Below are 24,723 nucleotides of genomic sequence, written 5' to 3' on the forward strand. Positions count from 1 at the left end.
TATAAGCATTGTGCAGTACTCTTAAAAACATGATTTTTTCTCTTTCTCAAGTATGAACAGTAATCAAAGGGATTCATTTCTTTTATCTACTTCTATAGAGATAACACAATTCCAACTTGGTTTTAACTTTGTAGCTGAAGATGGGTAGCTGAAGATAGCTCTAAAGAGCCAACCTCAAAAAATAAATAAATAAATAAATAAATAAATAAATAAATAAATAAATAAATATAAAGAGCCAACCTCTGGTACTAATTTGCCACTTAATTTTAGGCAAGTCATTTAATGCAACTAGGGTCTCAGACCTTGTACTAAGATCTAGTTCTGTACTAAGAGCCTGCCTGGTTCCTTACCTTTAAGATGAAAGAATAATGCCACCAAGGCCACTGTGATCAAATCCGAGAGTACAAAGTCCTCTGGAAAGTGTGAGACACAATATAAAATGTGACATCAGCGTTCATAATAAGCATTTCTAAGTACCATATTTTTATGCAGTGTGGACAGATTTAATCCAGTTGGAATTCAGTAACCTCACATGTGGGATGATTTTCAACAAGCCTCAACCAAGAACATGCCAACCATTGTTCTAGTCCTGGGAATAGAGTATTGGACAAAACAGACAAGGTTTCTTTTGTCTTAAAGCTTATATTCTAGTTGGGTTGGGGAGACAGGATAAGCAATAAATAAGTAAACATACAAATATCTTGAGATGATATTAAGTTCTATAAAAACAATTTAAAAATGTCATGCAATAGCGACTTGTTCGCTTGACCTGTGTACTTTCTTATTTCCATCAGTGACATTGCACAGTGGAGAAGATCATGGCCTCTGGAGCCAGATTTTCTGAGTTCAAAACCACTACTTATTAGATGAGTGACCTTGAACAAATTACTTAACCTCTCCGAGTCATTCTATTTGCATAATGGGAATAAGAATAGTCCCTATCTTACAATATTGCTACAATGATTAAATGAGTTAATTACTGTAAAGTGCTTACAACAGTGTTTGGCTTTTTCTAAGTTCTCAACAAAAGTTGTTGTTGTTATTAATATATATTACTGTTATTGGTCACAGAGAAAAAGTATTTTGGAGGATGGGATCCAAAATGGAGCCATGTGCATTTACTGGAAACCTCCTTCCTGGTTGATATTGACACAGTCAATTTCAGTTCTACTTAATTGTGCCATCTTCTTTATCTTAGCTGTAGAATGTCAAGAGAAACCTTTTCATGCTGGAGGATAGAGACCTATGACAGTGCCCTCCATAGAAAATTGGATAGAGTTAAACATGTATTAGAATCACCTAGAAAGCTTTTGAAAGATAGTCCTGCCCTTCTCTCTGAGATGAGCAAGAAAGGGGAAGAAGTAGACGAAGTCAGAACCCTATTTAGGGAGAAAGGGCTCGTGTCCAAACATAATTAGGATTATACAAAAATGCCTTGTGGAGAAAGGAGTGCATGGTCATAGGAGGGGTTTAAGCATAAAAGTAATCATTTTTTCAGGGCTGTTTGGGAATCTTTCTGGGTGCATGACAGTTTGATATTTCTTATTTGATGACACTATGGGTATTCTGGCCTATAGAAGAGAAAGGATACATGCTAGGGATTCTGAGCAATAGCAGAAACTACTGCAAGGACTCTCACTTAATTTGGGAATTTGAAATGGAATCATTAGACTTTCAGCTTTTTTTACTACCAAATATAATATATACAGCAGACATTCCCACACCACCCCTGAGTTTCTTCTTATACCCAGCATTTACTCCAGCCCAAAAATGATGACATTGACAATACCATTGACCTGTGACAACTGTCTTGGGGTAGCTCTGGGTAAGGAGTGATACAGAACCGTACTGCTTCATACCTATGGGCTGATACTTGGCCATCTGATGCTCTAAAAAAAAAAGATATCCAGACCTAACATCAATTAATTACCCAGTTTTCATCCTGAACTAATGCAAATAGGTGGGAACATTCCTCCCACTCCATTCCTCTACCTATGCGTTAAGCAGCCTTTCAGGTATTTTTCCCTTTTTTTGCTGCTCTTGATGTTGATGTGAGTGGGATTTTGCCTATAGAAAATGTGGATGAAAAGACTGTGGGATTTGTCCTACCAGTATGCCCCCAAAGATAACCCAGGATCCTGCCTGTATTAACCTCCTCGGGTGCCATGACAAAGTACTACAGACTGGGTGGCTCAAATGACAGAAATGTATTTTCTCACAGTTCTATAGGCTGGAAATCCAAGATCAAAGTGCCAGCAGGGACAGTTTTTGGTGAGACCTCCCTTCCTGGCTTACAGATTTTCACCCTCTCACTATGTCCACATATGACCTTTCCTCTGAGCTTATGCAACTCCTGGTGTCTCTTCCTCTTCATATAAGGACATGCAGATAGGGCCCCACTCTTATGACCTCAACGTTAATTACCTCCTTAAAGACCCTACCTCCAAATACAGTCACTCTGAGAATTGGGGCTTCAACCTATGAATTGAAGGGAACACATTTCCATCCATAATACCACCTTAGGAATGGACCTGTTTGTGAGGATAAATTGGCCCATAGATATATGCAAATAACTTTACACTTCTTGGCAAAAACATATACTAAATACATTATATAGGAAGTAGGAGAACTATAATTGTCATAAACTGAAAGCTATTTAATTAAGATTTCATCAATTGCATGTGGGTATAAAATACTTTGTTCTTTTTACACACTTTTTCATAATAATATTTGGCTATAATTATTTTTCTTATATTTTTTGTAAGAAAGATTTTCTTATTTTACAAATTTGTTCAAATGGATTTGGGGGAAATGCTCTATAACTTAAAATTAATTCATGAATTCAATGGTGTATATATATTGCAGCTAAGTGAAGGAGAGTCCATCAAACCAATTGAAACTTCAGAGAATCCATTCTATGCTGTAATCCATCGCCAGTATATTTATTTTTTATCTAGTAAGGAAACTAAAGAAAAATTTATGAAGAACCCAATCAAATATATCTGCCAACCCAAACCTAAGCCTACTGTGCCCATTCGGATTGCAATTCTGGGGCCTCCAAAATCTGGAAAAACTACAGGTAAGAGTGTGTTTGCCTTCATTGTTTTTTTTTAAATCCAGTATAGTTAATATACAATATTATATTCATTTCAGGTGTATGATATAGTGATTCAACAAGTCCATATATTGCTCAGTGCTCATCAAGATAAGTGTACTCTTCAGCCCCATCACTTATTTCACTTACCTACATACCCGCCTTTCCTCTGGGAACCATCTGTTCTCTATAGTTAAGAGTCTGTCTTTGGTTTATCTATTTTTTCTTTCTTTTTTTTTTTTTTTTGTTTCTTAAGTTCCACATATGAGTGAAATCATATAGTATTTGTCTTAGCATTGTACTCTGCAGATCCATCCATGTTGTTGCAAATGGCAAGATGTTGTTCCTTTTTATGGCTGAGTAATACTCCACTGTGTGTATAAGTACACAAATATCACCTGTTTTTTATCCATTCATCCATCAATGGACACTTTTTTGATTCCATACCTTGGCTATTGTAAATAATGCTGCAGTAAATATAGGGGTGCATGTATCTTTTCAGATTGGTGTTTTTGTTTTCTTTGGGTAAATACCCAGAAGTGGAATGATTGAATTATATAGTATTTCTATTTTTAGGTTCTTAAGGAACCTCCATACTGTTTTCCACAGCGGCTGTACCGATTTACATTCTCACTAATAAGGTACTAGGGTTCCCTTTTCTCCTTGCAACATTTGTTGTTTCTTGTCTTGTGATACTAGCCATTCTGACTGGTATGAAGTGATATCTCACTGTGATTTTGATTTGCATTTTCCTGATAATTCCCTGATTGATGTTGAGCATATTTTAATGTGTCTATTGACTATCTGTATGTATGTCTTCTTTGGAAAAATGTCTATTCGGGTCTTCTGCCCATTTTTTAAGTGAATTATTTGGGAGGTTTTTGATATTTATTATTAGGTGAGTTCTAGTATTATTAGTTGAGTTCTCTACATATTTTGGAAATTAACCCCTTAATGGATATATCTGGTTTAATAGGTTGCCTTTGTGTTTTGTTAATGGTTTTCTTCACTTTTCGAACATTTTGGTTTGATGTAGTCTGAAAAGTTTATTTTTTGCTTTTGTTTCCCTTGCCAAAGGACATATGTCCAGAAAAATATTTCTATGGCCAAAGTCCAAGAGATTACTTATATTTTCTTTTAGAAGTTTTATGGTTTCAGATCTTACATTTAGGTCTTTAATCCATTTTGAGTTTAGTTTTATGTATAGTGTAAGTAATACAGTTTTATTCTTTTGCATGTAGCTGTCCAGGTTTCACAACACCATTTATTGAAGAGACTGGCTTTTCGCCATTGTGTATTCTTGCCTCCTTTGTCATAAATTAATTGACCATATACATGCAAGTTTATTTTTGAGCTCTCTGTTCTATTGATCTATACGTCTGTTTTTGTATCAATACTGTATTGTTTTGATTTCTTATTTCTTTGTTTAAAAAGAAGTGAATTTTAATAAGATATCAAATTATAAAAGCTTTATTATTATTAGAACTTAAAAAAATAGGTCTGATTCCATCATTTGTGGCAAAGCTGAGATTAAGGGCTCTGTGGCTCTCACAGGGGCTTCCCACTGGGGTGGCCCTAACTGTGGTCAGCTAATCTGCATTCCATATAAGATGAGATGGGCTCTCTCAGTGTCCTCTACATTCCACTGTCTCCAGACATGATGTATCAGGGTATATAGACCACCACAGAGCATGTCTACATTTAACAGTTACTGGAAGCCATTGCCTATGGTCTCATTTAGAAAAGTAAAAGGTCAAGGTGAGTCCTCTTTCAACCAATAGAAATATCTATGTAACTTTGGATAAATTATTCCATTTTAGTGGGCATCAGTCCTCTCCTTTATAAAACTAGAATTTCAATATCCATTCTACCCATCTGATGGATCGTTGAAAATATCAAAGTCACAGAAGATAAATTGCCTCATGAGCTGTAAATTACTATTAAAATGTCAGATATAAGGCACCTGGGTAGCTCAGTCAGTTTTGCGTACAACTCCTGATTTTGGCTCAGGTTATGATCTCAGGGTCATGAGACCGAGCCCCTAATTGGGCTCCACACTCAACGTGGAGTCTGCTGGAGAGATTCTCTCTCTCCCTCTGCCTCCCCCCAACCCTCCCGCTGCTTATACATATTCTCTCTCTCAAATAAATAAAATATTTTTTAAAGATTAAAAAATAAAATGTCAAGTACACCATGATAATTTTTTAAAAATATTTCATATACGATTAACTGAGACCTAACTGTTCAGGGGTATGCTATTCTGATTGCAGCATGAAGTCCATGAATGAATAGACAGGGAAATAGTACAGTCCAGTGACACAAGAGCGTTAGATTATTATTTTGTATATAATACCAAATATTAATAATACATGTAGGATGCCATGTAAGGCTCTCAAGATTTTTGCTTCCTTGTGCAGAAGGAAGAAAACACTTAAGTGTTAGTTTGGTTATGAAAAAACCCACAGAGTTGGTTCATTAACCAGACCTATCAGCCACATACTTGAAGTACTAATAATGATTGACCTTTGACAAAATTAATTCAATAAAATGTAACAATTTTAATTTTCATAATTTCTTTGGGGAATGTGAAGATTAGGCCACTGTGGATGTCAGTGAACCAGAAATTAAAAATAAGGTTAACTGGTGAATTTGTGAAATAGAGTAAGTTTAAAGTTTTAATGTTTTTCAGTGGCCAAAAAAATTTCAAGTGAATATGGCTTAAAGCATTTGTCAATAGGAGAAGCTTTGCGTTATATATTGAACAACCAACCAGAAACAGAGCTGGCACTCATGTTAAATTGGCATCTTCATAAAGGAATGACAGCACCTGATGAACTGGCTATTCAAGCCTTAGAAATCTGTCTGATGGAAAGTATATGTAATACTGCAGGGTAAGTGGGGATGGGGATGGGGAAGGAGTTAAATCTTTTAAGAAATTACTAACAGAATTTAAGATACTCATCTTAAACAAGGTTTAAAGCTCTGGTAAAGGCTGTGATCTACTTCTCAAAACTTAGGCACCTACATGGTTATATATTTTAATTTTCTGTCAGGCTAAAGCTTGGCTTGAACACTTATATGCTAGAATTCAAGCTGGCCACTTCACTTCCTACAGCATCTCTATGTTGTCTGAAAATCTCTGAACTTACACTGCCAACCAAGGAGGCCACTGTGACTTCCAAAGCCTAATAGACCCTCTAACTGCCCCATGGAATGTTGAAGGAGTCACCCTCCCCTTTCCCCTAGAAGGGGGGAGATGGTTTCTCACTGGCCCAGCTCTCTGCACAGGTAGCAGTGCCCCTCCCTTAATGTTATATTTGGACCTGAGAGCCCCAGGCTTGAGCTATCTCTTCAGTTTACAGTTTTTTGCTCAACCATTACTCCCCCAATGCAGCCACTGGTCACACCCAGTTGTAAAAGCCAGTGCAGCCTAAGGCCCTATTCTTGAGCCCATGTCACTGACCTAGAATTACACTGATTTACTCAAGGTTGTATTACTTTAGGAGGCTTTTTTGCCCCTCCCCGCTACTGGTCCTCAGTCAAGTCTTCAGATAGTCCTCCTGATTCCCATTATGGAGGAGCAGATTCTACGCTGTCAGATTTTTTTCCTCCAGAGAAGACCCTGGGACTTACACAGATTGAGTTACCTCCTTCCTGGCATTCAGCTTTGAGATCTCACAAGAGATCTCAGTGAAGACAACCTTGAGTCAAAAAGGGTTTATTTTACCTTAATACCGGGACAGCAACTAGCCAACCACTCTGAATTTTTCTAATCTTGAAGACCACCCAAGAAACCCTTCACAAGCAAAGAAATTAAGCTACTCTCTATTTTGAAAACCCCAAAACACAACAATGGCAGTGTCATAACGTTCTCTATTAGGTTTGTCTGGCTTCATTAACTTAAAATCCTCTCTGCCATGGAACATAGAACTAGTGCTAGAGACTTGGCTGGAGAGCACTGAGTAAGGGGATCTTGTGACTTCCTCTAAATCAGCTTTTCCTGATGACCATCAGCCAGCAAGCCCTGCTTGCTCCCATGTCAGAGGGAGTTTCCTGACTTTGGGGGCCACTCCTCTTAGAATTTGTGGACACCCTTTATTCTTCCTCTCAATTTGATAGTGATATTCTCGTTATCTCAGATTGTCGGACTAACGTAAATTCTCTGTCATTTCTGTTCAGAAGCATAATGAGTCCTGATGGAATGATTCTCTCCCAGATAATTACAAGTCCTCTCACCAACTCCCCATCTCTCCTCCCACCACCCCCAGCCTTCCCACAAAACTTTACTATAAAAGCAAGCTTAGAGGGGCACCTGGCTAGCTCGGTCAGTTAAGCATCTGCCCTCAGCTCAGGTCATAGTCCCAGAGTCCTGGCATCAAGCCCCAAATGGGGCTCCCTGCTCAGCTGGGGAGTCTGCTTCTCCTTCTCCTTCTGCCCCTCCCCTCCTGCTCTCTCTCAAATAAATGTATAAATAAATATTTAAAAAAGAAAAACTAAGCTTAGAGCACAATTGTTTTCCCATATTTGCTCTTAGTAAGATACTATTCATTGTGCCAGAGCCTATTCTAGTTGCTTTACATACTAGATCTATAAGTCTTTGGGACAACTCTTAGGGTTGAATATCATTTCCCCATTTTACTGAGAACTCAGGCTCAGAAAGGTCAAACTAGGTCTCAAATCTAAGTCTGTTTGCCTCTGAAACCTGTATTCTTTTCACTGTTTCATGCTTAGAATAATAGCACCAATTGAATAACACAACATTCAAGGTATTATTTGTTACCTCTTGAGTTCTGCCAAAGCCTAGCTCTGTGAGGCTAAGTGTATGAATTCAGAGCTGTGTCTGTCTGTTTGCTGCCCTACATCTGGCTCTTGGGCTGACGCAGCTTAAAAATATAGAGATAAAGAAGGCAAAGTGCAAAGAAGATAAGTCAAGTTATAAAATAAAGAGCAAGAGGCTACTCCTAAAGAGATAAACTGATTCTAGAAGACAGGAAGGAAGATATGAGAGAAAAGAAATTTGGAATTATTTTCATGTTTCTCCTTGTTAGTGTTATCATCGATGGCTACCCTGTAACTAAATATCAGATGAGTGTCTTGGAAGCTAGGTCAGTCATCCCCATGGTCATCTTTGAGTTGGATGTTCCTTCCAAGGAGATATTCAAAAGATTGTTCCTGGAAAAAAAAAAGGAACAAAGGTAATGTATGTGATGAAATCAACGATTGAACTTAAGTCATCCAGGAAAAAAAAAAGTGTATTTTTAACAGCTTTTTCCATTCATTCTGTTTCTCTATTAGTTTGCCTTATCCACTGCACAATAGCACACGGATTATAGCTGTCAAAAACTCAAAACACCGCAAAAATATTGTTGAGATTAGGCAATATTATCAAGAACAGCATCATAACTGGTATGTGATTGATGGATTTCACAACAAATGGTGGGTGTGGAATGAAGTCACTAAGAAACTTCAAATGGTTAATAAATATATGCAGATATACCTGGAAAGGATAAAAGCAGGTAAGAAAACACTAAATTTTTTAAATAGAATAAAGTAAAAAATTAAACAAGCATAAACATCTTTTAATATATATTCAGAATCCATGAAAGAAAATGTTTGATTATATATTCCTATAAATTTCTTGACTTTTCTCTAAAAATACATAGAACAGAAAAAAAGTTATCTATATCTGAATTCTCTAAAAACAGTGATGACTCTAAAGAATTTTTCTGTAACGGTCTCATAGTCATCTGTTTAGTGACTTGGTTTAACTATGGGACTACAGAGAAGATATAATGAGGTATGAGAGCAATGTGACTAAAAGAATATTGTACGAGAAAGAATGCAGTGAGGATTCTACATCATTAATTATTTGGGCATAACCAGTATCTCTGGTTCCTCTTTGAAGACTGGGAATTTGTTTTCATCTGAGGATTACAAGGCATGATGAACATAAGGGAAGAAAGAATTGAGTTTTTAGAAACCTACTCACGATGTTTTGGAGAGCATCACACTAGTAAAACACTCCACGGCAGACTTTGAAAGCAAAACTTGAGTCTCATTTATCTTTCTGTTAACCCATTTCACCCTCCCTGCCTTAGATTGAGTTCCCTGGAAACGGATTCAAGATTAAACAAGATTAAAAGTAGTATGCAGAAGCTTTATCGGAAAGTATTCTCAGGATTTGAGTTGCCAGGTTTAGCAAACAAAAAATACAAGATGCCCAGTTAAATTTGAATTTCAGATAAATAGTTAAATTTGAATTTCAGATAAATAAATAAAATTTTAGTGTAAGTTGTCCCGAATATTGCACGGGACATATTTATACTAAAAATTATTCGTTGTTCATCTGAAATTTAAACTCACTGGGCATCCTGTATGTTAATCAGGCAATACACCTGTGGGAAGTGAGGACAAGAATTGGACAGAAGGAGAAACTGCATATTGGATTTGCATTAGATCCAATAGGGAAGCCCCCGAGTGAGGATGCACCCTCAAAGGCTCCAAATTGAGGGGAGGAGCCAGGCTCTATATCCCTCTATTGGCCTGTCATTGACCACAGGTTACTCTGGGAGGGGGGATTAACCTGTGACAGATGGGCAATTCCCAGTGCACCCGTGACCCATAAGCACCGATGCTCCTAGCATCTGGGGGATGGCTGCATCAGGATCTGGATGAGGCACCATGGTATTCATTATTCCGTATATACTTGCCTCTGCCTTGAATAGTTTAATCTAATTGGAGTCTATCTTATTGATCTTCTGCTTCAATTTCCACCTAATAATCTAACCCGTATCTGATTGTTTAAATTTAGTTTTGACTTCTATTTTCGAGTCCACACTTCCTTTGTATGCTATTCAAATGATCCTCTCCTATCGGGGCACCAAAGTTTACCCTGACTAATGAGGTGGAGTAAGGTCAGAGCTGGAAGATTAAAGAGATTCCTTCTCATTCTGCCAAATCCCAGATTAAGATATATAGCCATTGCCAGATGTAATCAAGATTACAGAAGAAGAGATATTTGAGTATCTTTTAGGATTTGAAGCCATGTGATTCTAAATTACCCTGTTACTAAACTGTCAGGATTGGTGAGGTTCAGCACATCTAAGCTAAAGAGCATCTAGGATTGTAATACTGTAGTACCATATAGTCTAATGTTATAGCACTACATAATACTATATACTTTAATAATATATTATTATACCATAGTACTGTACATTATAATGCTTTAGAATAAAATTATGCCACTGTAGTATTACAGTAGTGTAATATTCTTTGTAGGAAAGGAATATTAGGGCTTCTCAACTTTTTCATCTGTGTCATATACAACAGATGGAATAGGATATTAGTTTATGCTGCATAACAAATTATTTCAAAACTTAACAGCTTAAAATCACACACACACACACACACACACACACACACACACACATTTCTGTGGGTCAGGAGTCCAGTCACTGGATTCTCTGCTTCAAGAACTCTCACAATCCTAATCAGGGTATTGTCTAGGATTATTGTCTCTTCTAAAGGCCCAACTGGGAAAAAATCTACTACACACTCATTCATGTATTATCTTTGACAAGATTTCATTCCTCGAGGGTTGTTGGATTGAGGACCTCAGTTTCTTGCTGGCTGTTGGCCACAGACCACCTTCAGTTCCTTCCCATATAGACCTTTCCAACATGGCACCTTTGTTTTATCAAGTGAATGGGTTGAGCGGGCAAAAAAGAGTGCCAACAGTACAGAAGTCATGGTCTTTCATAATTGTTTTAGTTTCCTAAGCATGCTGTGACAAAGTACCACAAACTGAGTGGCTTAAACAACAGAAATGTATTCCCTCACAGTTCTGGAGGCTAGAAGCTAAAAATCAAGGTATTATAAGGTATAATGAAGGCTATAGTCTCTCAGAAGGCTCCAGGGGAGAATTTGTTCCATGTCTTTCTCTTAGCTTCCAGTGTTGCCACCAGTCGTCTGCATCCTTTGGCTTGTAGACCATCACTCCAATCCTAAGGATCAATTTTATATGCTTAATTGTCACATAACAAACCATGATTTATAATTTTATAGTTAATATTTAAAACTTTCCTAGGCATAATAATAATTTATAAAAGGCAAAACTCACTAGTGAAAGGGACCATTAAAAAAAACATATTAAGGGTCAAGTTTTACTCGTTCTAACTAAGATATGTAAAAAAAAAAATTCATTTTCTATAACATCTCTTATTTCTTTGGAAGCCCCATTCCAGCACAGTATTGGGGAAAAAACTCTTAAACCTGTTCAGTGAAGGACCTTGGGCTCTTCCTTTTTAAAATGGACTCTTGGGGGTAAACCTAGTCACTTTTGGAAAAACATTTCTTCCCTTCTCTTGTGTGCCATCTGGGCACAGGATCATCATGTCAACAAACTATTTACTTTTTGAAATCTACCTCATAGAAAAATTTAAAATATGTAGCAAATTTGCATGTGTGTGTCTAAGTGGGTATGCATACATGCATATACATATATATATACACACACATATATATGGTTTATAACATATATACACATCATTTATAAGTATTTATTTATTTATTTATTATTTATTTTTTTATGATAGATAAGAATTAAAAGCAACCAAAACATTCATCAACAGGTAAAGGGCTAAGCAAACAATACATAATTTATACAACGGAATGCACTACATTAGTTAAAAAGAATTAGGTAAATCACATAAACCGATATGGAAAGATGTCAAAGACCATAAGTAACTGATCAAAGCAAGTTGCAGAGTAATGTTTACAGTATAGTGGCATAAGCGTGCTAAATGCAAAAAGTAAATGTGTATAATGCAAGGAAAAAAAAGAGAAAAGAGTCTGAAAAAGATACAAATCAACAGTGATTACTCTCAGGAGGAATGTTGAATCGAGAGGATGAGGTGTGAAGAGAAACCTTTACTTTTTACTCTGTGGCTTGGAATTTTACAAAGTATATGTGTCATATAATGTGCGTGTGATTGCAGTCATTTTAATTTCTAAAATCACCGTGTTTTCTATTAAAATATATATTTATATAAAATATATATTAAAATGCATAATATATATTTCTATATTAAAATATATAAATTTAATACTGTATATATAATAGTTCCCCTGTTCCTATCAGGAAAAGCTGCCTGCATCGACAAGTTGTGCATCACACCCCAAGATCTGACGGCCCGCCTGGGTGAATTCGAGCAGTTTTGCCCTGTCAGTTTGGCCGAGTCACGTGAACTGGTTGACTGCTCGATGGCCGGGTCCCTGGAATGGGCAGCAGAGTTCAGAGGGCACTATTATAAAATGAGTTCTCAGGAAAATCTGAATGTAAGTTGTTCCCAGCGCCACGTATTTACTAGGGAAAGAAGACGCCCGGTGTCAGGACTCAGCAGATAAGGAAAAGGTGGGTGCAGCTGGGAACAGCCAGGGACTGGAGACCAGGAACCCCGTTACCAGAACCTAGGACATGCAGGCCAACGAGGCACCTCGGAGGTCAGTCCTGACGCTGCACCCCAAGATACATTTTGGCCTACAGGGAAACCCAACGGCGACTCCCACCAACGGAGGGGATGCTGAGCGCCAGGACCCAGGACCCAGCCCGCAGCTGGGCGCCCGGGGGATTAAGCTCCCACAGTAGGAGGGAAGGCCTAGTCCGAGAAGTGAAGCAAGCCCAAGCCCTCCCCCAGGTGTCTCCTTTCCTGTGACATGTTTTCAGCACTAGGCGTCCCCCTAGGCCTGCGTACTCTCTTTCTGTTTAAAGCAACAGGATACAAATCCGTTGTAAAATCAGGTCTCTAACTTGTTAAGATAAAGGCTGGGCTGGTCGTTGAAAACTAATCAGGTGCCTCTGAGCATTTTGCTTTCCTCTAGAGTTAGAAGCTTCTGTACCACGGTATGGAGGAGATGGCTCTTCCTTCCTGCCCGTGCAAATGGCCATCCCAGAGCTTTATTTTTTTTTTAATTTTATTTTGTTTTTATTTATGATAGTCACAGAGAAAGAGAGAGAGGCAGAGACACAGGCAGAGGGAGAAGCAGGCTCCATGCACCGGAGCCCGACGTGGGATTCGATCCCGGGTCTCCAGGATCACGCCCTGGGCTAAAGGCAGGCGCCAAACCGCTGTGCCACCCAGGGATCCCCATCCCAGAGCTTTAAAACTGGGAGTGGCCCTAGAGCTCGCGTGTCTGGCCTGCCCCGTCCCTCGTACAGAGTGTCCTCACCTACCAAACAGCCCCTGCGGCCTTCCTCACACCCTAGAACAGGAAGACAGGCCTGGCAGGTGACGGTGACCTCGCCAGAGCCTGGCGTAGTGCAAGCTCAAGGAATCTCTTACATGCGAATGAGTGAGTGAGGGCGTGAGGGCGTGAATCCGTGAGAGTGAGCAGGAGCGGGGTCCTCGGTGTCATCAGTGGCAGCACTGCCAGGGGCTGCCAGCCGGAGGGGAGCCCCGCAGCCAGAGCGGCTCCCGGATGGTTTTGCGGCTGAAGCTGGACGGTAGCAGAAGGCCTCCTCGGGCTTTTCTACTGGCTTCGCACTCCTGTTTGCAACGGTCTTATTGCTGTGATCATTTCCTTCAGAAATTTTTGAAGAACCCAGAATTGTATGTGCCTCCGTTAGCACCTCATGCACTACCACCTGCTGACATGATCCCCAAGAGGCTGACGCTGTCGGAGCTGAAGAGCCGATTCCCCAAGTGTGCGGAGCTCCAGGGCTACTGTCCAGTGACCTATCAGGATGGAAAACACAGGCAGGTCCTCGCCCTCGTGGGAGTTTGGGCTGGTATCTCTACCCAGAGTACGTAGTTCCCACCACGGTCTTAACATTTTGGTCAAAAGGTCACTACTATTTCACTGGAAAATATTTTCTTTCTTTCTTGAGTTGTATAGGTAGAGAATTCCACATTTTTGACATTTTATGTACGCAGGACTGCACATCAATTATACAATAGTTGTTGTTTTTGTCTTTCAGATACGAGGCCCTGGTACCCGGTAGCATTAACTACGCTTTAGAATATCGTGATCGTATATATATTTGTGAGAGTAGAGAAAAACTCGAGAAATTTTTGAGGTGAGACCATTCACTAAGGTACAGATATCGAGTATCTTCTATGTTCAGCGCACCGTGCTGGTGCGTGTGTGTGTGCGTGCGTGCGTACACGCATAAGTATATATTTGTGTGTATAGACACACTCATGCATGCATACGTACGTACATGCATATACACATATATACATACACGTACGATGGTAGATAAGATTCGTGCTGTCCCAAATCCTGAGCTCTGGAGTAAGTTAGACTTCACATGCCTATCAATAGCAGACTGTGATGGCCCTTAGGGTGAGGAAATGCCAGGAGTTCCGGTAAAGTGTCGCCCAAAAGTCTGACTGAATTGTCTGTTGGGAGAAGGCCTGAATGAGCAGTGAGAATTGCGTAGATGAAGGGAAAAGGGGACAGGCTCCAAGCAGAGAGACCAACAAACAAACCTGGCCCAGGGGAATCACAGAACTGCAAGAAATCCAGCATTGCTAGACGTGATGTAGAGAGTAAAAGGGTCAAGACGTGAGGCTGGAGATGGTGAGCAGGGCCAGAGGGTGAATGCCAGATAAAATCATCATAAATCATTTGAACTTGACCCAAAAGGCAGTATGAATACATTAAGGTTTTGAGTGTTATAAGCAAATTTGCTTTGGAGAGAGACCATCATTGGAGTGTTGATCATGGTTTGGAGGCAGAAATACCAGTGCCGAGGCTATTAGAATGATCCTGTCCAAAATAATATAGCACGTTCAAGGTCACCCGTGAAGACCAGTGTGGAAAAAGCCGTGGGCTTGCAAGGAGAATAACCAAGAAGAAGCCACAGAGAGGTGGAAAGCCAGGTTGGGGAGGCTCTGGGGAGGAGGGCAAGAGAGAAAGTCTGGAGGGGGGGCAACAAGTTTAAAGGCAGTTTAGAGTTCAAGCCAGAGAAGAGCTGAGAAGTGTGTCAGATTTCGGTTACAACAGGTCATTGGTGATCCTGGCAAGATTGGCTCAGCAGAGTGTGGTGAGTGGAAGGCAACTATCGCGTGCCACGCGGTGGATGCCAGGTGAGGAAGACCTTGCTGAGTCCAGAGACGACACGCACAGAGGTTACCCACAGCAGCCGCGAGGGTGAATCACCTGGGGGAAGCAGGCTGGACGTGAGAGCGCAGGACAGGGTGGGGTCTGCTGCGGACCCCAGGGTGGGGGGTAGGCCCCACATAAAGAGAGCAGAGGCTACTTCTCTACTGCCAGAAGCTTCTATGTTTCGCAACCAGTTGGAAACCAGATTTTTCTTTTTAAAACAAACTATTCTGTGTGTGTGTGTGTGTGTGTGTGTTTAATGTTCACAACTGATTTAAATTTCTAAAAATACTACGTGGATCAGATCGGATGGAATTTGTGCAGTAGTTTGCGATCTCTACTGAAGCTCACTGTTTAAAGAAGTTTCAAAAGAAAAGACACTAGTTGCCAGAAGTGATATAGGATTGAAGGAGTGAAGGTCGTTTTTCTTTGTCCTTTTTTTCAATGAGGAAGGTATGAGCATGTTTATTTTTTATCTTTTTTTGTGGGCATGTTTAAATGAAGGTGAATGGAAAGGATCCAAAAAAAGAAGGAAAGCCAAAGGGGAGAGGGAGAAAAATTACTGTAGAGAGGGAGGCGGGAGGGGGATCCAAAGTCGAGTGGAGAGAGTGGAGACAACCCTGACACGGGAGGTAAGCTCCCCCACGGAAGGAGGAAGTGTGTGCGGCTCTGCTTGTGGTGAGCAGTTGAGGAAGTGCCATTAGAGTGGCTTCTGTCTGTACAACCTGACATCTGTGTCCAGGGTTAGTTGGGAGTCAGGAGGACACAGCGTTGCTGTGAAAAAGAAGAAAAGTGAGGTGCAGTGAGCAGCATGCAGGACCAGGCAAAGTTGCAGGTCTCAGATCTCTAGAAGCTTCCATCTTCTCACTTGTCACATTCTCTCCAGTGGAGAAAATGAGCTGGTGAACTTGGTCTCTTATTTGTCCCTTACGCAGCCACATTCCGGTGTACTCAGTGGGGGTGTTTGTGAGCATCCCATCTAACGAACTTTGTGTTCTCAGGTTGCCAGAGAAATACTGGAATCAGAAGCTTCCATACAAACTGCCCCCGTTAAAGGAGCCCATCCACCTCACGAGTCTTCCTTTGCCTGGATATCTGGAACAGGTTCACTTACATGATTGTCTGTGCACATGTATTAGTAGTATTAGTATTTTTAACAATAATTTTTATTTTGGAACAATGAAATTCAAGGCAGAGTTTTCTGATCTTAAGCTACAAATCCACTCTTACCCTATTTTGGTTTCGGGTGGCTGTGAAAATAAGAAGTGAGAAAAGCCCCTGCTCTGTAGCTTATTTCCAAATACCTGCAATAAAGTGGAGAGAAAGCAGATGGTCAAGAAATTGTTTACATTTGACTTGTGGTTAGATTCCCGTTTTGAATTTCAGTGTCTGTAAACCGTTTTAATTTTGAAAGGTGCAGATTCAGTCTGGGAGAGGTTTATTCACTGCTTGGAGGTGTTGAGTTGAGATACCACCAAGACTGAGCCACCCAAGTCATATTTTCCCCAAATTTGGGGGCAAATGCCCCCAAATGCTACTCAAGTCACATTTTATTTATCTAAATACAACTCTTTTTAAACATAATAAAACTTACCAGTAATCACCTACTATTTTTAAAGCGCTTTTTAAAAACTCCATAAAATTAATGCCTAGGGCACAATCTCATACCTTTCTCACAAATTCTTAACTATTTTGTTTATCCTGGCTTGCTTAGATGGTGAGTCTTCAATCTGGTTTAATATCAAAAGGCAAGATGAGGCTCACCCAGAGAGGCGTATTCTCATAAAAGGGCCACGTTTCATCAGGGGGGGCTCACATCTTCTTTGCCCGCTCAGGGCTCCAGAATCTTTGCTGCAGCTGTGGTTTCTGGAATCCCTTGCCGGGTGGTCAAGGGTCCTGATAGCAGAGGTAGCCTGGCAGCTTCTGGCAATGGAAATTTAAATGGGCCAAAGCTTTTTCTTTTTATCTTTAACATTTTGTTATGGAAAATATCATATGTAAAAACAGAAAGAATTGTGTCATGAGGCCCATGTATCAGCCACCTGACATTGAGCAACTGGTAATTTTCAGTTTTCCTGACCAAAAGTGCTTTGTGTTCCTTTCCATGTTGGTTAAGTAGTCATCAAACCACCTTATAAGTCCCATCCCCAACCCCAAAGAATAGCCTCTTTATCTATTTGCCACTAAAGTCAAACTCAAATATATGTGTAATTTATACTGTCCCCCTGCAGGGTGTCGCAACTTCGCTAATTAAAGCAATGAATGCAGTGGGATGCTTAAAGCCCAAGTTCCCCTTCTTAAGTGTAAAGAGATCTGCACTACTATATATAGCATTTCACCTGAAAGGTATGTCTTCTTTAATGATACACTACCCGGAACTATTTCAACATTATTTGTAGTATATGTGATAAATATATAGGATTGTTGAGCTGAATCGGCTGCTTGCATTGGTATGGATGCCTGTGTGTCTGTGTGGATAGCAAATATTTTAATGAAAATATCAAATTTGAGTTTCCAGTTTTTAAAGCAAGGGCTACAAGTAATACAATTTGCCCTCAATAATCCATGCCATAGAGAAAGGTGAACAGAGGCAATTATGATCTGAAATGGAATAATCCCTAAATCTTACTTGGGATTTGGATATCTTCTCAGCTATGCAACTCTCTCACACACATAGTTCTCTTTCTTTTCGGTTTAATGACTCACTAACCTAACAGGAAACATTGGGTTTTGTGACATTTTCCACAGCCTTCAATCCTAAAGGGTCTGAATATACAAAAAGGAAGTATAAGAAGAAGTTGGAACAGTTTATGGAGAGATGTGAACTCATTACATACCTGGGTGCCAAGATGACCAGAAAATACAAGGAACCTCAGTTTAGAGCCATTGACTTTGATCATAAATTACAGATCTTTCTCTCCCTCAGAAATATAGACCCAGTCAATGGGTAGTTTGCTTGGGCAACTGCAACCAGGAGTCAAGAGTTATCTGAAAGGGACTGAGGAAATAGTTTGAAAATCTGGCCATCTGTGCTGGACTTCTCCCTCCTGAGTGAGCCCTCAGATGGACTCAAAGCTCTGCCAGCCAGGAAGGAGTGCTCTTCTGGAAGCATACGTCTTAACATAACTTAAAAAGGTATTGCTCTTTGCCTGAACATTCATGCTCTAACAACATTGTCATCCCATGTAGAATATTTAGGTAACTTATTTTACTTAATAAATCTATTGTTCAATTTCCTTTTAAATATTTTCATCCTCTGTTGAAGAAAAGTACTCAGTAAATGTTAGTAATCTTCAAGAAACAAAATTAACATTGATATAAATAAAATAGAAAATTGGTCACACTGTCAACATAAAGAGTTGTAAACTTCATGCACATAAGACACTATCATTTTCCCAACAAAATAAAAGCATTTGAGATAATTAAATGGATGCCTCTTTTCTTTTTCTTAAGTATTCAAGAAGCAAGCTTTATGCATTATTTTTTCCAATATTTTATTTATTTATTCATGAGAGACACAGAGAGACAGGCAGAGACACAGGCAGAGGGAGAAGCAGGCTCCCTGTAGGGAGCTCCATGTGGGACTCGATCCTGGGACTCCAGGATCAGGCCCTGGGCCAAAGGCAGGCGCCAAACTGCTGAGCCACGCAGAGATCCCCCTATGCATTATTTTATAATTAGAAATCACCTGGAGTTTTGAGAAGGATGAAATCTGGAGTCTTATCATATGACATCCAGAAGAATGTGTTACAGGAAAACTCACTAAACTGAATTTAAACGAGATTTGTAAAATAAGGTTATCAATTTTTCAACAGCAGTTTAAGAAATGTAGAATATGAAATGGCAAGATTGGCTCTTCAAAAAGTAAAAAAAATACCACCATTAGCTATATGATCTTGGATCAATCTCAGTTTCTCTGAGCCTTTATTTCTCAATCTCTAACATGAGTGATTTAGGGACATCTCGGGGGCTCAGCAGTTGAGCATCTGCCTTCAGCTCAGAGTGTGATCCCCGGATCCGGAATCCAGTCCCACATTGGGCTCCTTACAGGGAGCCTGCTTCTCCCTCTGCCTGTGTCTCTGCCTCTCTCTCTGTGTCTCTCATGAATAAATAAATATATAATCTAAAAAAGAAAAAAATAAAAAATAAAATAAGTGGTTTAGGGTTTATTTTCCAGCTTAATGAGGTATAATTGACAAAGTTGTATATATTTAAAGTGTATAACATGGTGATTTTGATACAGGTATGCATTGTGAAATATGTCCCACAATCAGGTTAATGAACTCATCTATCACCTCACATAGTTACTTTGTATGTGTAATGAGAACCCTTAAAAACCACTTTTACAGGCAGCCCAGGTGGCTCAATGGTTTAGCGCCACCCTTGACCCTAAACCAGGTCCTGGAGACCCAGGATCGAGTCCCACGTCGGGCTCCCTGCATGGAGCCTGCTTCTCCCTCTGCCTGTCTCTCTCTCTCTCTCTCTCTGTCATGAATAAATAAAATATTTTTTTAAAAAGTATAAACTTTCAATTATAATATGAATAAATTCTAAGGATCTGATGTACAGTGTGGTGATTATACAATAATACAGAATCCTATACTTAAATTTTGTAACAGTGTTTTTTTAAAAAAGATTTTATTTATTTATTATTGAGACACACACACACACACACACACACACACACACAGAGGCAGAGACACAGGCAGAGGGAGAAGCAGGCTCCATGCAGGGAGCCCGACGTGGGACTGGATCCCAGGACTCCAGGATCACACCCTGGGCGGAAGGCGGCGCTAAACCGCTGGGCCACTGGGGCTGCCCGAAAGTTTATACCTTTTGACCAATATCTCCCCATTCCTCCTACCTCCAGTCCTTGGCAAATACCATTCTACTTACTCTCTACTTCTATGAGCTTGAACTTTTAGGTTTTTTAAACCCCACATATATATGATACCATGCAATATTTGTTTTTCTCTGTCTGGCTGGCTTATTAATATCCTTCAGGTTCATCCATGTTGTCTTTGAGCCCTATAATTTCAACAATGTTGATTAAAAACTAGAAGGCTGTTCTATATGTTTTATATGATAAATTTTCATAATAAAATAGTATTTAAACAAAAGCTGGAAGCCTATTGTCAAAGTTAAGGTAAAGCCCAAAAGCCTTTGAACTATTGCTGATATATCCATAGATGAATCTATACTTTTTTAGGAGACTGGGAGCTGTCAGTAGCTACCAAGTTTTGCTGGCAATGTAAGGCCCCACTCACCCTTCTTCTCTTCCGAGTACTTACCTGCAATTTCCCATCTTCCCACGGTAAAGGGGAACTCTAGTTTTCTTAACCAGACACTAATGTCCTCAGGCTTCTTCAGCCTTTGAGTATGAAAGAGTTTCCTTTAGCAATGAAAACCAACTTTATTGGGCTGCCCCGGGTGGCTCAGCGGTTTAGCACCGCCTTCAGCCCAGGGCCTGATCCTGGATCGAATCCCGCATCAGGCTTCCTGCATGGAGCCCGCTTCTCCCTCTGCCTGTGTCTCTGCCTCTCTCTCCTTGTCTTTCATCAATAAATAAATAAAATCTTAAGAAAACAAACTTTATTGCTTCAGCGCCCTCCCTTTATGAGGGGCAGCAGCCCCACACAGTACCCCCAAGCATTTCTTGGGGTTTCCAGGGAGCATCTCCCAGGCTCCCCAACTAGTTCACACCCACTGGACGGATATCTTCCATGCCCTGGAGATCACAGTCTCCGATAGGATTTCACCCTGAGAACTCTACAGCCAACGGTGCCATCTTCCCAGCTCTAATTCCTCATCCATCTTCTTTCTGGAGCTGCCGAGTCCTGCACAGAAGTGGGGGTGAATGCCCCCTCTCTCCCGAGGAGAGAGGTTAGTCCCTGAGCTGAGCAAGGGACCAAAGGCCATGTGAGTCTCCCTTTCATCCCTTTCTCTGCAGGGTCTCTCTTGAGGAAATCCATGTAGCAGATTGGGAAGGGCAGGGGGAATCAGACTTCCTAGAGTAGCTCTGGACAGCTCAGGTCCCTACACTCACATGCCAATACAGTTACACATAGGACCCTATTTAGAATAACTACAGAAAGGGCTACTATTTTCCGGCTCCTCCCCACATGCCAGATGGTGTGCTACTGACTTAACTTACATCATCTTACTTAATTCTTATACATTGCATTTATACACAGGAGCAGAGAGTGCATAAGTAGAAGAATTCAGATTCAGCATAACTGCAGAGTCTTGCTCTTTCCTTTCCACCCCCTACACCATGCACATAACTGGGAAGCCACTGTCATGATGTCAGTGTTCCTAGGGCCTTTCATTGACCTGAGTCCTTCGTGCAATCATGCATGTGTGTGTGCATGTGTGTATACTTTAGAATATTAAAATATTATAGTAAACTCAGGAAAATCTTCTCCCTGGAGCCCAAGAATCCCCCCCCCCAATTCCACCTACTATGTGCACTTACACTCCACCTATAATGTTTGCAAGTTGGTCTTTTTAGCAGGTTAGATCCAGAGGTCTGTGTCTTAAGAAGGGAGAAGAGCACTTCTACAATGAAAACCAAGAACATACATTTTAAAATATCTTACTAAAATTCTCCTTTTGTTTAGAAATCATGTTTGCATATTACCAAAAATCTTCCATCAACCAGTGCCCCAAATATGATGAAGGAATATTCTGACTGGGTATTCAGAATCCCTGATTTTTTTTTCCCTGAGTTAAGCAATAGGAGTGGGAGACCAGCCTGTGATGCTCACACAGGCTCAAAACCCCCATCCTCAAGGCCATCACCCACAGCTGACGGCTCCGGGCCAAGGCCGAGGCAGCCCATCAACCCTTCAACCAGCCTGTGCTTCTACATGGCTTGCGTAGATGTCATTTTCACTACAACTAAAAGAATGCATAATTTCACCCAGAGAGGAGAAGTAGCACCCATTTGACAGATCTTCAGACAAAAAGTAATGTAATGATAGTAAATAAAATGTGGAGAACAGGGAAAGGATTTTGTACTTCCTTTCTTTTCTTGTTTTCAATGGTTACATTCAGATCCATCAAGTAAATAGACTGTATTTGACCATTCCTGTGGCTGGACTGTAGCTGGACTGTTGTACTATATTAAAAACTGCTGTCCTGAACCTTTTCTCCCTATATTTGCGATCATTAGCCTGATACAAATTCTGGGAAACAAAGGGAAATGAGTTTTTAAAAAAGAAGAAGATAAAAAGAAGAAGGAGGAGGAGGAGGAGGAGGAGAAGAAGAAAATGCCAAATGATGGCCAAGGAGTAATAAAACTGGTGCTATTGGACACCCCTGGAAGCACCATGAGGCTGTAGTTATTTTGGAAGACAATTTACTGATAGGAACTATGGCGCAAAATAATAAATGGGTGGAAAACAGACCCTTGTTGCTTTAATTTGAATTAATAACAATATTGGACAATCTTCCATATGTTAATCACCAGTTGCACTTCCTCTTTTGTGGATTATTTCTTCATGCCTTTTGCCCTCTTGCTCCTTGGGTATTTTTAAATTGTTTTGCATGAGCTCTTTATTGATGTCATATATACATCATGTATATGTATATATTGTATATAATGTATATATACATCTATTACATGATGTAATGTGTACATCAATCCTTCAGATTTGCAGTAAATAAATCCTATTTTTTACCAAAGTAAAACCTGTTCATCTTTCTTTTATGATGTTGAATATTTTTCTAAGATCTGGAAGTTCTTTCATCTTCAGAGCTTTATTTTTTTTTCATCTTCAGAGCTTTAATAAATATTCTGTTTTCTTCTACTATGTGTGCATGTTTATAGTTAATTCTTTTTTAAAAAAAAAAGATTTTATTTATTTATTCATGAGAGACACGAGAGAAAGAGAGAGAGGCAGAGACACAGGCAGAGGGAGAAGCAGGCTCCATGCAGGGAGCCCGATGTGGGACTCGATCCCGGGACTCCAGGATCACACCCTGGGCCAAAGGCAGGTGCTAAACCGCTGAGCCACCCAGGAATCCTATAGTTAATTCTTTAAGGCTTCTAGAATTCATTGTGGGATATGATGTCAACTGTGGTCTTAAATTCATCAAAACTGGAAGTATTAAATATGGTAGTTTTTAAAGATTTTGTTTTATTATGTGTATTTCGTTTATTTTCAATTCATTTGTTGAAAGTTTTCATGAATTTGGTGAGAGGGAAGGAGCTCAAGAATAGGGAAGGAATGAAAGACATTTTACATATGCATGCCTCTGTCTAGTATTGGGTGATTTTTTGTTTCATCATTTTTGTTTTTGCTTTCACGAATGAAGGCTTGAGTAGAGCTATACCTAGAGAGCCTGAAATCCCTTAACTATGGGTGGTTCTGGGAAGAATTCTTAAAGGATTAACATTCGAATGAAATGGGCCGTTCAGAGTCAAGGCAGGTAAAATCAGAGAAAAAAATCGAATTGAGATTTCAACCATAGGGTGAAAGATATTCCAGGAATTGAAAAATATGTATATTTTACAACCTGTGAGTCAGAAAGACTGACTCAGTGGAAGACTGCTCAGTTTATACAGTCATGTGGATATTTCCAGTCCAGGGTAGGAAATAAAAATATAAACAGATATACATCATCCCTGCAAAATGCAGACGATATGGGGCCTAGAAACTGGAGCACTACTGAATTAGTGCTGCAAAATCTCTATGAGGTGCTGTATTGTCCCTATAAAGATGCCGTATGGGCACTGGACAATGTCAGTTACTCTTCTGTTCCCTTCAAATACATTTAAGTCATGAGCTTTGGACTCTAGTTTCTGCCTGCTACAATTATCCATCAGTCAAGCATCATAGCCTGCAAGGATGTTATTGATGCCCTTCATAATGTTGAAGGACCTCTACCAACCTCTAAATCCCAAATGATGGTGATCTTCTCCTTCCTTCAAACCCCTACTGGGTTCTTCATTGACCCAATTCACCCAGAAGCCAGTCGGTACTGGGCTTTGTTGGTCTTTGCAGCTTCTAGGGCCAAAAGATGGGGAAGAAGGGTGAAGGTTGAATTTGGAGAGGAAAGAGAAAAAAAATCTGGATAGCCTCTTACCTATCAATATTCACTCTGTAAATGATCCTTTAGTAATTTGTAACCCATACTCTGATAAATCCAATTAATAATATCTCAAATTCTGTCCTCACCTCTAAACTCCAGATCCTTGTCTACATCTGCCTACTGTATATCATTACTTGCCTAGAAAAGGGAGCCCACGTAATTATATACAGCCAACTGATCTTTGACCAAGGAGCAAAGGCAATCCAATGGAGCAAAGATGGTCTTTTCAACAAAAAATGGTGCTGGAACAACTGGACATCCACATGGAAAAAAAATGAATCTTGACACATTTTTATATCCTTCATAAAGTCACCTCAAAATGGGTCACAGATCAAAATGGAAAATGGAAAACTATAAAATCCCTAGAAGATAACATGGGAGAAAACTCAGAAGACCTTGAGTATGGCAATGACTTTTTAGATCCAATA

The 24,723-nt window shown here is 39.9% G+C and overlaps 1 protein-coding gene across 8 annotated transcripts in view; it reads left to right on the plus strand.

The window, feature by feature from the left end:
* The window catches only part of AK9 (adenylate kinase 9), a 117,463-nt gene extending 98,880 nt beyond the window's left edge, over positions 1-18,583 (plus strand). For 7 of the 8 annotated variants that reach the window (XM_041759135.1, XM_041759768.1, XM_041759067.1 and 4 more), the window contains 10 exons: positions 2,866-3,079; positions 5,784-5,985; positions 8,143-8,289; positions 8,390-8,610; positions 12,234-12,430; positions 13,679-13,848; positions 14,070-14,168; positions 16,201-16,303; positions 17,431-17,545; positions 17,948-18,583. In XM_041759135.1, the coding sequence (XP_041615069.1) occupies positions 2,866-3,079; positions 5,784-5,985; positions 8,143-8,289; positions 8,390-8,610; positions 12,234-12,430; positions 13,679-13,848; positions 14,070-14,168; positions 16,201-16,303; positions 17,431-17,545; positions 17,948-18,150 (1,671 nt within the window). In that variant the 3' untranslated portion in view covers positions 18,151-18,583. Of the gene's footprint in view, positions 1-2,865; positions 3,080-5,783; positions 5,986-8,142; positions 8,290-8,389; positions 8,611-12,233; positions 12,431-13,678; positions 13,849-14,069; positions 14,169-15,503; positions 15,568-16,200; positions 16,304-17,430; positions 17,546-17,947 lie in introns of those variants that run through there. The other variant, XM_041759521.1, reaches the window with a different exon arrangement.
* The last annotated feature ends 6,140 nt before the right edge of the window (positions 18,584-24,723 follow it).

The sequence above is a fragment of the Vulpes lagopus genome, chromosome 1 (assembly GCF_018345385.1).
Source record: "Vulpes lagopus strain Blue_001 chromosome 1, ASM1834538v1, whole genome shotgun sequence".
Classification (NCBI taxonomy): domain Eukaryota; kingdom Metazoa; phylum Chordata; class Mammalia; order Carnivora; family Canidae; genus Vulpes; species Vulpes lagopus.